This window comes from Oncorhynchus nerka, linkage group LG20 (genome assembly GCF_034236695.1).
Source record: "Oncorhynchus nerka isolate Pitt River linkage group LG20, Oner_Uvic_2.0, whole genome shotgun sequence".
In the NCBI taxonomy this organism is placed as follows: Eukaryota; Metazoa; Chordata; class Actinopteri; order Salmoniformes; family Salmonidae; genus Oncorhynchus; species Oncorhynchus nerka.
Window position 1 is genome coordinate 79,522,740 of NC_088415.1, and position 14,268 is coordinate 79,537,007.

General features: G+C 44.3%; 1 protein-coding gene across 5 annotated transcripts; it reads right to left on the reverse strand.

Moving 5' to 3' along the window:
* Positions 1-2: 2 nt before the first annotated feature.
* Positions 3-14,252, reverse strand: acot11a (acyl-CoA thioesterase 11a). 5 transcript variants are annotated; one of them, XM_065005825.1, is made up of 17 exons: positions 14,106-14,252; positions 12,284-12,533; positions 9,168-9,362; positions 6,715-6,784; positions 6,431-6,491; positions 6,196-6,297; positions 5,822-5,957; positions 3,700-3,853; positions 3,015-3,134; positions 2,635-2,773; positions 2,416-2,471; positions 2,243-2,309; positions 1,787-1,870; positions 1,463-1,596; positions 1,134-1,298; positions 921-1,047; positions 3-787 (listed from the first exon to the last, which is right to left on the reverse strand). In XM_065005825.1, the coding sequence occupies exons 3-17, from the start codon at positions 9,331-9,333 to the stop codon at positions 605-607; spliced, it is 1,764 nt and encodes a 587-aa protein (XP_064861897.1). In that variant the 5' UTR covers positions 9,334-9,362; positions 12,284-12,533; positions 14,106-14,252; the 3' UTR covers positions 3-604. The 5 variants fall into 5 exon arrangements, with proteins under 5 accessions (XP_064861897.1, XP_064861896.1, XP_064861898.1 ...); XM_065005824.1 differs by lacking the exon at positions 12,284-12,533 and adding an exon at positions 13,265-13,357; XM_065005826.1 differs by lacking the exon at positions 12,284-12,533 and adding an exon at positions 13,265-13,376 and having other exon boundaries at positions 2,692-2,773.
* Between the last annotated feature and the right edge of the window lie 16 nt (positions 14,253-14,268).

The following is a 14,268-nucleotide window of genomic DNA, read 5'->3' on the forward strand; positions in this document are numbered from 1 at the left end:
CATTTAATTGTAATATATTTATTGTAAAATTGTTAGCAATAATTTTGTACAATCTTTGTAGTTTCAATTGTTTTATATATATATAAATAACTTTAATGCCTGTAGTTTAAGATATGATATTCTTATCTTATGTGTAACTTGGCTGAAACATCGAATGCCTCATCATAAAAAACATCATAAAACACATCTGACATCAAATGCAGTGTTACTTTCTGTATTCTGAAAATACAGAGCTCTTCTCAGTAAAAAAAACATCTCGTTAGTATTCATTCTCTGGAAAACTTAAAATACAATTTACATCTCATATAATTTTCACATGTTATAATTGGAGATGCAAAACATTGTTAAAAACCATCAGCGCCCCAAAAATGTTTGCTGTAGATGCTCCTCTTTCATTAGCCTGGTCCCAGATATATTTTACGGTCATTGTCAATGGCCATAGGAGTTGGCAAGACCGCACAAACAGATTTATGAACAGGCTCCTTACATTATTCAGTCTAATAAAAGACTTGAACTTCATCAGATCATCTAATGGCAGTCTGTTAAATCCATCAGCACAATACTCATTGAGGGTGAGGGGGTCAGGTGTGGTGAGGATAGGGGGTTACAGTAGTGTACTATTCAGTATGTGGGAGGGTGGTTGGTCTTTGAGGTTAGGGTTGTCCCTGTTGTCCTGGAGGAAGGTACTACAGGTGCAGAAGGTGCTGTAGAAGCTGGAGGAGAGCCCGGCGATGTCTGTGGAGATGTAGGGCAGGACCTCGGGAGACGCCTGGTTGAAGTAGGAGATCTAGGAGGGCCAAACAGGATAGGAGTTGTCCTCATTAAAGTTGCCATCGGTCATGGTCATTTTACCAGTGGTAATTCAAGAGACTACAAACACATTGGGCAAACAATTTTTTACTGGTTTCACACTTTCTTACCTTGGATACAGTGTTGGAGACCTCCATGATGCTGAAGCCAGCACACAGCACCTCCCCTCTGTTGTAGCCCTCTGTAGGAGGGTGTGTGGGTAGAGTGACCGAACGCAGAGCAATAACATAAGGGTCCCTTGAAGATAAAAAAAAAAATCTTTCTATCACATTGTCTCTCTATTTGTCTGGTCTTGCCTGCCCGTCAGTCAGTCTGCCACTCACCCGCTGTCACACGGTGGTCTCCTGGAGGCCAGAAGAATGAAGTCCTGGACCATCCCTCCCTGATTGGCTGAAGAGCTGCAACTGACCCCACCCCGGCATATGGAGGGAGTCACCACGCGGTACAGAAAGTCATCATCGTCCACCCTACGAATCAGCTCACACCTCCTACACAGGGAAAGTCGTGAAATCAGGAGAAGCCAGTGACACAGACTATGCAGTGCGGGAGGCTGCTCTGTATACTCTTGAGGCCTTATACGCCACTTAAGAGAGGGTCCTGTGTTTGTGTGTGTGTCTGTCTGTCTGTGCATACAGATTCCCAAGATACCCACTCATAGTTTGGATCCCACTCCACTCTCTTGCCGAGGTCAGAGAGCACCATGAAGGCCCTCTCAGCCGAGACGTCTGCCTCAAACTCAATCTTAAAACTCAACACCTGCTTCTGCTCCAGGGTGTACAGGCTCACCTGTGGGCCAGAGGGGGATTACATAAGCCATGATTAGTCCTGAATTTAACATGAGCCCAGAGTATTTCCTAGTTTGGCACTGTGACCGAGAAAAACTCTGGTCCCTCGAGGCCATAGCCTGTGTCCCACAGTGGCTCCCTATCCATTATGCCTTGTGGATGGCCTAAATAAAAGTCTCAACACAGCTCACCTTGTTTTTCTCAGAGTTTAACACCCAGTTGTTTCTGGTAGCCAGCATCTTCAAAGCAGACACGTTGTTGTAGCTCAGGTACACCTGCAGCCATTCAAAATGCATTCAAAGTTATTGTTCCCATTTGACACTTGTTCAGCTTCAAACACAGTAAGCACAATGTGTTCATTGGGAGAGTTAGACATGACATAGCACTTTAGCACTCACGCTATCACCTGGCGATACATTTTATAATTGATTTCAAGGCCCAAGTGATTGGACAGTCCATAAAATGTATGACCTTTGGTCTTACTCGTGACTAAGATGTGCTAATCATTCTAGATCAATCTTGGATCTTAATCAACATTTCAACTCTAACCTATGTACTATCCTAAACTGTTTCAACTGCTATGTAGAGTGAGAACCAGAGGGTGTATTCAGTACTGTTTGACGTTAAGGTCTCTCGTCGTCCTTCACCTGGTTGCTGAGGTCCCACGGTACAGACAAGGGCACCTCGGTCTGCTTGCAGGATATTATGTACTTCCTGAATGGACACACAGAAATCTGTTACAATATTCTATTCTACACACTTTGCAGGCTACATTGCAGTCACAATTAAAGTTACTCAGAGGAAGTATCCTTCTCTTCACCTGTCAAGTCGTATTTTCTTTCTAGCGATGGCCTCCTGATACCGTCTCCTTCCCTCCTGTCAGTGAAAGAGGTTAAATAAGACAGGAGGACTATACTGTGAAATAGGCTCCTTAGGTAGTTACTGTTCATTAACTGCTAATAAAAATCTAAATAGGAATGTATATAATTTTTAACATCTAATTTCACTCCAATTTGAATGAGAACTGGTTGACTCTGACCAGGGGTTCAGGTTGTATTTTTGGCAACGTGCAGGGCTTGCCATCCCTGTCGCAGACCTCAAAGATCATGAAGGCGCTGTTGATGTGCCTCAGAGGCTCCTCCCCCTGATAGGCCTCTGCACACACGCCCACCTCCATGCTGCGACATCACAGGGACACATGACCATCTCAGGTCAACTCAACATTCCAATGTAAGTTAATGACTGAAATTTGAATTATCCAAGATTAATCAAACAATTACTCAATAAATCAATCAATAATGTGAGCACAAGTTCTCCCGATCCTTATCACCATTGATTTGAAATACTCAAATACAGAAAACTGTCACAGTCAAACCAATTTATAGCCTTGCTTTATAAAGTATATGATTTAAAGCTCACCTGTTCTTGAATGCGTTGTTTACGATGGCTTTGAGGACCAGCCGGTCGCCCACTTGTGAGGGACCTCTGAAATGGAACATGTCAATGCTCCGCAGGGTGGGGTGGGCGTTACACAGACGACTGGAGAGGAGGAGGAAGAGGTGGAGGAGAGAGGGGGACAAAGAGGAGGAGTGAGAAGAGGGAGCAGAGGAATGAGAGAAGGAGGAGGAAGATGAGGAGAAGGATGAAGATGAAGATGTTACAATACGGTGTAATTACATTCTTATCACACTGCTTGTGTGGTGTTTTCTGTTCTTGTTTAACAGTGTGTGTGTCAAATCTAATTTTATTTGTCACATGCGCCGAATACAACAAGTGTAGACCTTACCGTGAAATGCTTACTTACAAGCTTTATTTAAATATTTACTAAATAAACTAAAGTTAAAGAAGTAACAAGAAAATTACATAACAATAACAAGGCTATATACAGCGGGTACTGGTACAGAGTCAATATGCGGGGGTACAGGTTAGTCAAGGTCATTTGTAAAGTGACTAAGCATAGATAATAAACGGAGTAGCAGCAGTGTAAAAACAGAGGGAGGCGGGGGGATTTTGGGTCAATGTAAATTGTCCGTTTGGGGTGGCCCGGTAGTCCGGGTGGCCCTTTGATTTATTGTTCAGCAGTGTGTGTGTGTGTGGGGGGTACCTAGCAGCGATAGTAGCCACGTTCTCCATCCAGGCCATGATCTGTCCTCCGAACGTGTTGACCTGGTGGTTGGCATGAGGAGGGAGAACCAACTCTACACTCTCTACCTGCGTCCTCTCTGCTGGCACTGCCTTCTCAGTCTCCTGGACGTCCACTAACACACACATAAACACACAGGTTATTACAGCACCTGTCAGCGCACAAACTCAACATTACTTACAGTGCATTTGGAAAGTATTCAGACCCCTTGACTTTTTCCACATTTTGTTACGTTACAGCCTTATTCTAAACTGTGTTTTTTCCTCTCATCAATCTGTTTTGCTCTGTCATTATGGGGTATTGTGTGTAGGTTTTTAGAAATGTTTGCAAATGTATAAAAAATGGATAACTGAAATATCAGACTTACATAAGTACTCAGACCCTTTACTCAGTACTTTGTTGAAGTACCTTTGGCAGTGATTACAGCCTCAAGTCTTCTTGGGTATGACGCTACAAGCTTGGCACACCTGTATTTGCAGAACCTCTCAAGCTTTGTCAGGTTGGAGAGTGTCGCTGCACAGATATTTTCAGGTCTCTCCAGAGATGTTCGATTGGGTTCAAGTCCAGGCTCTAGCTGGGCCACTCAAGGACATTCAGAAACTTGTCCCGAAGCCACTTCTACATTGTCTTGGCTGTGTGCTTAGGGTCGTTGTCCTGTTGGAAGGTGAACCTTGGCCCCAGTCTGAGGTCCTGAGCGCTCTGGAGCAGGTTTTCATCAAGGATCTCTGTACTTTCTCTGTTCATCTTTGTCTTAATCCTGACTAGACTCCCAGTCCCTGCCGCTGAAAAACATCCCCCCCAGCATGATTCTGCCACCACCATGCTTCACTGTAGGGATGGTGCCAGGTTTCCTCGAGATGTGACACTTGGTATTTAGGCCAAAGAGTTCAATCTTGGTTTCATCAGACCAGAGAATCTTGTTTTTCATGGTCTAAGAGGCTTTAGGTGACTTTAGGTGACCGCCTGCAAACTCCAAGCAGGCGGTCATGCGCTGTTTACTGAGGAGTGTCTTCCGTCTGGCCACTCTACCATAAAGACCTGATTGCTGGTGTGGTGCAGAGATGGTTGTCCTTCTGGAAGGTTGTCCTTCTGGAAGGTTGAACTATCCCCTCAGAGGAACTTTGGAACTCTGTCAGAGTGACTATTGGATTCTTGGTCACCTCCTTGACCATGGTCCTTCTCCCCCGATTGCTCAGTTTGGCCAGGCGGCCAGCTCTAGGAAATGTATTGGTGGTTCCAAACTTCTTCCATTTAAGAATGATGGAGGCCACTGTGTTCTTGGGGACCTTCAATGCTGCAGAAATGTTTTGGTACCCTTCCACAGATCTGTGCCTCGACACAATCCTGTCTCGGAGCTCTACGGACAATTCCTTCAACCTCATTGCTTGTTTTTTGCTCTGACATGCAGTGTCAACTGTGGGTCCTTATATAGAGAGTTGTGCCTTTCGAAATCATGTCCAATCAATTTAATTTACCACAGGTCGACTCCAATCAAGTTGTAGAAACATCTCAAGGATGATCAATGGAAACAGGATGCACCTGAGCTCCATTTCGAGTCTTATAGCAAAGGGTCTGAATACTTATGTCCATTTTATCTTTATTTAACTAGGCAAGTCAGTTAAGAACATATTCTTATTTACAATGATGGCCTACCCCGGCCAACCCTAACCTGGACGACGCTGGGCCAATTGTATGCCGCTCTATGGGACTCCCAATCACGGCCGATTGTGATACAGTCTGGAATCGAACTAGGGTATGTAGTGACACCTCTAACACTGATATATAGTGCCTAAGATCGCTGTGCCACTCAGGAGCAAATAAGCTACTTCTGTTTTTTTTATTTTATAAAATTGCAAAAAATTCTAAAAACCTGTTTTCGCTTTGTCATTATGGGGTATAGTGTGTAGATAAAAATACATTAATTGTGTCATCTTTAGAACAAGGCTGTAACCTAACAAATTGTGGAAAAAGTCAAAGGGTCTGAATACTTTCCGAATTCACTGTGGCATAAAGTGTCATACACCATTACAGTTCCAATAGTGATAATAGTCCTCTTGCAGAGGTCATTGCCATGGCGACTGACCTTGTTGAAAGGCCCTGTTGGTGAGCAGGTCCTTCATGATGTCAGCGTGGACCAGCCTCATCCTCCTCCTCTCAGCTGCTAGGCTGTGCTCCACCTGCTCCGCCTGAGTACTGGGGACCAACGGACGCAGCTGTACCTGTGGAGTGAACACACGCGCACACACACAAATACACGCACGCACTCACGCACACAAACAAATGCACGCACACAAATGCACGCACACACACACAAACACACCAGGTTATTATAGTACCTGAGAGCATACACACACAGTCAACTCAACATTACTCAACATCAACTCTTACACATCATCACACCATCTGTATCCTTTCATCAACGTTCTTCCACACACTATGTCCCCAATCAAATCTCACCTTTCCTCCAGTAGTGCGCTGGGTGACAAACGTGGCAAATGCCTGACACACCCTCCAGTGGCTATCGCTGAACAGGTCCTCACAGTTCACCACGATGCCAACCTTGAGACACACACAAAGCATCACAAAGGATAAAAATCACAGGAATTCAACTATTTGTCCAGCCGGAAATCCATCCGTTAGGATAAAACTCTAGGTTTTATTAAGGTGTTATAGGGTTTGAACATGGCCTGACCTCCATGCTGGTGTTGAAAGATCGGTTGACTTTGGCCTTGATGTTGACCACCTGTCCAACCCTGAAAAACACACACACCCATTTCCACTAGTGTATTATGTCAACCACACTAGGCACGGTAAAAATAACAAATCCAGAATCTAAGCTGTGGCTCCAGTTCTTTACTGTATGTCTAATGTGTAAGGGTATACCACACGGACCAAGGCTTCTTGTCAAAGAACAAAGTCCAGAATGACTTTGATGACTTATAATAAGGAAGGTGAATCAACAACACAGACACTTACCCAATAGTGTGTTCAAAGTGGATGTCATCGACCGAGGCGGTGACACAAGGACACCCAGCATGCCTTTCAGCTGTTGTGAGTAAGAACACAGTGACTTGTCACTTTCTGTCGTCTAGAGGGTGTATGTACATAGCTACTTAAATTAGCTCGTACCCCTGCATACCAACTTGGTACTGGTATTCCCTCTATATAGCCATGTTATTTTTACTCGTTATTGTTATTTTTTACTTACTGTGTATTGATTCCTCGTGTTACTATTTTATTTGAAAAAAATAATAGTTTTACCCCCCTTTTCTCCCCGTGATATTACGATCTTGTCTCATTGCTGCATCTCCCCAACGGGCTCGGGAGAGGTGAAGGTTGAGCCATGAGTCCAACAAAACATGACCCGCCAAACCGCGCTTCTTAACACCCGCCCACTTAACCCGGAAGCCAGCCGCACCAATGTGTCGGAGGAAATTTTCACACCCTGGTCTGTTTCACCTTTCTTGTGCTTGCCTCCACCCCCCTCCAGGTGTCACCCATTTCCCCCATTATCCCCTGTGCATTTATACACCAACTACTTTGCAGACAGAGTTCAGTGTGTCAAATCGGAGGGCCTGTTGTCCGGACCTCTGGCAGTCTCTATGGGGGTAACACAGGGTTCAATTCTCGGGCCAACTTTTCTCTGTATATATCAACGATGTGGCTCTTACTGCGGGTGATTCCCTGATCCACCTCTACGCAGATGACACCATTGTGTATACATCTGGCCCTTCTTTGGACACTGTGTTAACTAACCTCCAAACGAGCTTCAATGCCATACAACACTCCTTCCGTGGCCTCCAACTGCTCTTAAACCGTTCGCTGCCCGCAGCCGCCCGCCCGACTAGCATCACTACTCTGGACGGTTCTGACCTAGAATATGTGGACAACTACAAATACCTAGGTGTCTGGCTAGACTGTAAACTCTCCTTCCAGACTCATATCAAACATCTCCAATCCAAAATCAAATCTAGAATCGCTTTTCTATTTCGCAACAAAGCCTCCTTCACTCACGCCGCCAAACTTACCCTAGTAAAACTGACTATCCTACCGATCCTTGACTTCAGCGATGTCATCTAGAAAATAGCTTCCAATACTCTACTCAGCAAACTGGATGCAGTCTATCACAGTGCCATCCGTTTTGTTACCAAAGCCCCTTATACCACCCACCATTGCAACATGTATGCTGTAGTCAGCTGGCCCTCTCTACATATTCGCCGCCAGACCCACTGGCTCCAGGTCATCTATAAGTCTATGCTAGGTAAAGCTCCGCCTTATCTCAGCTCACTGGTCACGATAACAACACCCACCCGTAGCACGCGCTCCAGCAGGTATATCTCACTGGTCATCCCCGAAGCCAACACCTCCTTTGGCCGCCTTTCCTTCCAGTTCTCTGCTGCCAGTGACTGGAACGAATTGCAAAAATTGCTGAAGCTGGAGACTTATATTTCCCTCACTAACTTTAAACATCAGCTATCTGAGCAGCTAACCGATCGCTGCAGCTGAACATAGTCAACATGTAAATAGCCAACCCAATCTACCTACCTCATCCCCATATTGTTTTTATTTACTTTTCTGCTCTTTTGCACACCAGTATCACTACTTGCACAGCATCATCTGCTCATCTATCACTCCAGTGTTAATCTGCTAAATTGTAATTACTTCGCTACTATGGCCTATTTATTGCCTACCTCCTCACGCCATTTGCACACACTGTATATAGACGTTCTTTTTTTTCTATTGTGTTGACTGTATGTTTGTTTATTCCATGTGTAACTCTGTGTTGTTTGTGTCGCACTGCTTTGCTTTATCTTGGCCAGGTCGCAGTTGTAAATGAGAACTTGTTCTCAACTAGCCTACCTGGTTAAATACAGGTTAAATTAAAAAAATACCTGTGTTTTCTGTTTGTCTGTTGCCAGTTCATCTTGTCTCATCAAGCCCACCAGCGTGTTTTTTCCGTACTCGGTTTTGATCATTCTGCCTGACCTGACACTGAGCCTGCCTGCAGCTTACGGACTCGGCCCTGTATTACCAACCTCTGCCTGCCCTTGACCTGTCATTTGCCTGTCCCCGGTTTTGTAAATAAACTTCTGTGGGTTGAACTGTCTGCATCTGGGTCTTATCCTTAGCTCTGATAGAAACACTGTTCAATTGACAACCAAAGTCAGCCTTCAGGTACCCGGCTCGCTACTGCTCAACATTACAACACACTTAGCCTTGTGTGCGAAGTGTGTTGGTTCTAGTGAGTGTAAGAGTCAGTGTCACAAAATATTAGTGCCAAACTATGCCATCTCCGTCTATGCAAAGGCCTTACTGAACATGATGCGGGTGTGTATGAGATATCGTCCAATCCAAAACTGGATCAATAGGCCATTCCCACAGGCCCATTGTGAGTGAGAACACAGAAACAGACAGACAGACACACACACCTGAAAGACAGGCTGTAGAGTCCATCCATTTGAGCAGCTGACCCACACTGAGCTCCTGCCGGTGGTTGGCATGGCAGGGCATCACTATCTGGCTCTTCTTTACCTCTGTAAGGTTCCTGAACACCTCCTCCCCCTCCTCTGCCAACTCATCCTGGGGTCTGCTCATCTTAGGGTCTCAGATCTTATGTCTCCTCTCTAGGAAAGGTAATATAACGTTGGTCAATGAAAATGCATTTCATTTGAGTGACCTAGTGACCAACATGTTATCCATGCAAAATTCGGCTATAGAATAATATTTTTTTAGGAAGAATACAGAGCAATAGCAAAGAAAACTCTGTAGCAGTAGTCCTTGCCTGCCCCATGACATACCCAACCTCAAATCTACACAGGAGATGTGACAGATTATTGCACAGTGATTGCAGTGATAGGAGCTTCCCCTAACATAGCCGACTAAATAGCAATGCTAGTTCATTCCATTTTACAGCTTAAAGTACCGTCGTATAAAGTTAAGCAGCATATTTTCATATCAAGACTATAAGTGTATAGATAAACTATCTGAGCTACCAGCATAAATAGGCATAGCTAAGTACCTCACCTCTACGATGATTCCACGTACGGAGTTGAGCATAGACTATAATTAATGCACCATGCAGTCAATACCGAAAACATTTCCATTCTAAAACCCTTACTGTGTACCTATGTTTGTCCTCTGTAGATGCGTGCCTTTCTTTGTTTGCTAAAATACCTACTTTTAAATAAAAATATTAATCAAATACAACCGCCGACTGTTTCACCTTGTTAAGATTCAATTGGCACATTCGCGATGAGTTGCCATCTTAGAGTAACAGTAATGAGGAAACAGTCGGTGGTTGCATTTGATTCATGTTTTATTCAAATGTATGGATTTCAGTAATCCAAGAAAGGCAAACAGAGGACAAACATAGGCTTAAGAATTGACAGATTCTGGTCTGCGCTCAAATAATTATTGTGGATTTGAGGTACTTGGCTAGAATGGAAGTTCACTCGGGGTGCCAGTTTGCTACCTACAGAGAAAAGTTCACTCCAAAGTACCAGTCTGGTCAAATAGGCTAGATGTAACATAGTAAACTAAAATCTGGGACACTCAAATTAGTATGATATACTATTAATACAAAAGTATGTGGACACCACCTTCACATTAGTGGATTTGGCTATTTCAGCCAGACCCGTTGCTGACAGATATAAGATCGAGCACACAGTAATGCAATCTCCATAGACAAACAATGGCAGTAGAATGGCCTTACTGAAGAGCTCCGTAACTTTCAACGTGGCATTATTGCCACCTTTACAACAAGTTGGTCCGTCAAATTTCTGCCCTGCTAGAGCTGCACCGGTCAACTGTAAGTGCTGTTATTGTGAAGTAGAAAAGTCTAGGTGCAAAAGCAGCTCAGCCGCAAAGTGGTGGGCCACACAAGCTCACAAAACGGGACCACCGAGTGCTGAAGCATGTAGTGCGCAAAAATGGTCTGTCCTCGGTTGCAACACTCACTACTGAGTTCCAAACTGCCTGTGGAAGCAAAGTCAGCACAAGAACTGTTCTTCGGGAGCTTCATGAAATGGGTCTCCATGGCCGAGCACCCGCACACAAGCCTAAGATCACAAGGCACAATACCAAGCGTCGGCTAAAGTGGTGTAAAGCTCGCCATTATTGGACTCTGGAGCAGTGGAAATACGTTCTCTGGAGTGAAGAATCACGCTTCACCATCTGGAGACAAATCTGGGTTTTGAGGATGCCAGAAGAATGCTACCAGCCCCAATACATAGTACAAACTGCAAAGTGTGGTGGAGGAAGATAAATGGTCTGGGGCTGTTTTTCATGGTTCGGGCTAGGCCCCTTGTTTCCAGTGAAGAGAAATCTTAAGGAAACAGCATACAATGTCATTCTAGATTATTTTGTGCTTCCAAATTTGTGGCAACCGTTTGGGGAAGGCCCTTTCCTGTTCAGCATGAGAATGCCCCTGTGCACAAAGCGATGGTCCATGCAGAAATGGTTTGTCGAGATTGGTGAGGAAGAACTTGACTGGCCTGCACAGAGCCCTGAGCTCAACCCCATCAAACAACTTTGGAACACCAACTGCGAGCCAGGCCTAATCGGCCCAACATCCGTGCCTGACCTCACTGATGCGCTTGTGGCTGAATGAAAGCAAGTCCCCGCAGCAATGTTCCAACTTCCAACATCTAGTGGAAAGCCTTCCCAGAAGAATGGAGGCTGTTATAGCAGCAAAGGGGGGAACCAACTCCATATTAATGCCCATGATTTTGGAATGAGATGTTCGACGAGCAGGTGTCCACATACTTTTGGTAGTGTATGTTGCATTCGCTGTGGTGACAGAAGACATAGGTTTACTTGAAAGGAGAAAATGAAAGGAGGGTGGATGGGTTTTGTGTACAATTCGAACATCTAGCAACCCAAAGGTTGTGTGTTTGAACCTCATCACTGAAATATTTTGCTAATTATAAACGTTGCAACTCCTTACTACGTTTTAGCTACTTGCAACTACTTAGTCTTAGGATGTTAGCTAACCCTTCCCTTAACTCTCTACTGCCCATCTTTTCCCTCAGGCAGCAAATACACTTTTTGGCCCTCACATCCCCCATATTACTATTTTCAAATTCCTACACATGAAAATATGTAATGACATGTCTGTAAACAATCCAATGAGGTGCAGAAGTTGGTATGATGCTTCAATTGGGGCAGGGGCCTTCGCAGAGCGATGTAAGCACATGGTCTGAGCAAAAGGTCAGATACATTTCATTATTTTGCATGTTTAATTAGAGATAACGTGGCAATAATTTTTTTTTTTACTTGTGTAGGAACCTCTAAAGAATCATATTTGATAGGTTTTTTTGTTTCCTCAGTGCAACGTTGTGCAGTTAGGTTACCATTTTTTTTTTTTTGCCTCAGGGCAACGTTGTGCAGTTTGGATACCTTTCAGGGCAAAATCATGCTCAATGACAGATGTAAAATTATGTAAAATGATGGCCTTAGTCAATGTTTTTGCCAAAATATCCACTGACATTCACAGGCAATAGACACAGGGACTTTCTATAGGTGAAAGTAGTCTAATGGAGCATACTCTCTGATAGCGAGGACAATGACCCCTTTAGGACACTGACAGCGACGAAGAATGGACCCCAGAATCAGGTGTGGCGTACAGCAGGTCAGCCACCCGGGGACAGACGGAGTTGTACATCACGAGGCGATGGCTCCATCTGCTGGACGTGCCAGGTCTCGACGGTCTCTCCGGTCAGGACTAATTGGGGCTGATTGGGAGCTGGTGAGTAACCAAGGGCTGATTGCTCACCAGCTGTGCAAGGCCCATAAAGCTACGAGAAGGGCAGCACACAAGGGGGAAGAAAAATCTGTCATTCTACCCCTGAACAAGGCTGTCATTGTAAATAAGAATTTGTTCTTAACTGACTTGCCTAGATAAATAAAAAACCTTAACCCCTAACCTAGCTAACATTAGCGTTTCCCTGGTCATTCCTACCATGCCGTGTCTTTTGGTCCTCAAGTTTTTCAGGAAAAGTATATGTGTACCAGTCAGTAGTTTGGACACACCTACTCATTCAAGGGTTTTTCTTTATTGTTACTATTTTCCAAATTGTAATTGAAATGCATTCCAGGTGACTACCTCAATAAGCTGGTTGAGAGAATTCCAAGAGTGTGCAAAGCTTTCAAAAATAGGTTGGGATGTGGATCAGAAAACCAGTCAGTATCTGGTGTAACCCCCATTTGTCTCACGCACCACAACCCATCTCCTTCGCATTGAGTTGATCAGGTTGTTGATTCGTTGTCCGTAGTTTATGCCTGCTCATGCCATAACCCCACCACCAACATGGGGCATTCTGTTCACAACGCTGACATCAGCAAACCGCTCGCACACACAACACTATACACGCTGTCTATCGTCTGCCCGATACAGTTAAGACCGTGATTAATCCGTGAAGAGCACACTTCTCCAGCGTGCCAGCGAAGGTGAGCATTTGCCTACTGAATTCAGGTCAAGACCCTGGTGCGGACGATGAGCATGCAGAAATTATTAAATTGTGCAAACCGAGTTTCATCAGTTGTCCGGGTGGCTGGTCTCAGTCAATCCCACAGGTGAAGCCAGATGTGGAGGTTATGGGCTGGCGTAGTTACAAGTGGTCTGCAGTTGCGAGGACAAACTGATAAAACATTTTTTTTTAACAACATTCAAGGCTTATGGTAGGAAATGTAACATTCAATTATCTGGCAACAGCTCTTGTGGACATTCCTGCAGACATCTGTGGTATTGTGTTGTGTATCAAAACGGCACATTAAAGAGTGGCCTTTTATTGTCCCCAGCACAAGGTGCACCTGTGAAATGTTTACTAACATGGATGTAAACAAATTTGTGAAGAACATTTTAGAGTAATACGCCTTCTGTGTGTATGGAAAGTTTCTGGGATCTTTTATTTCAGCCCATGAAACATGCGACCAACACTTTGCATGTTGGGTTTCCATTTGTGTTCAGTATATTTAATAGCTAATATTTTTCAGAAGTTGATGAATAGCAGCCGGGGAAATGGTAAAAACGCCGACACACACTAAAAACAAAATGCATAAAATTAACTTCGACATCCATATATTTGCGTTTTTATAGTAAAGGACACCTAACTTGATATGTAATGCCCTTTGGCATCGTCATTTTACACTAAATAAGGTGATATTTCCTGGGGGCACCGGGCGATAGGAATGACCCAGGCATCTAGCTAATGTTAGCCACAACAAATTGGAAATCGTAACATATCATACGAAATGGATGGACATCCACAAATTCATATCATACCAGACCAAACGTAACAAATCAACAAAATGGCAACAGAGCAGCGAGGACACAAAGAACGGTCTGGTGCTTTTGTCGATGAACTTACCTCAAAGTTATAACACGCACAGGAATATCGCATTGGGCTTTTTAGATTGTGCACTCTACCTATGTACAGTGTAGACTATATCGGGCGCGTTTCAGCTTGTTATGACAGCGTGGTTAGGACAAGGTGCAGCATGAAATGGCTACTGCTGCCAACACCACCTCCC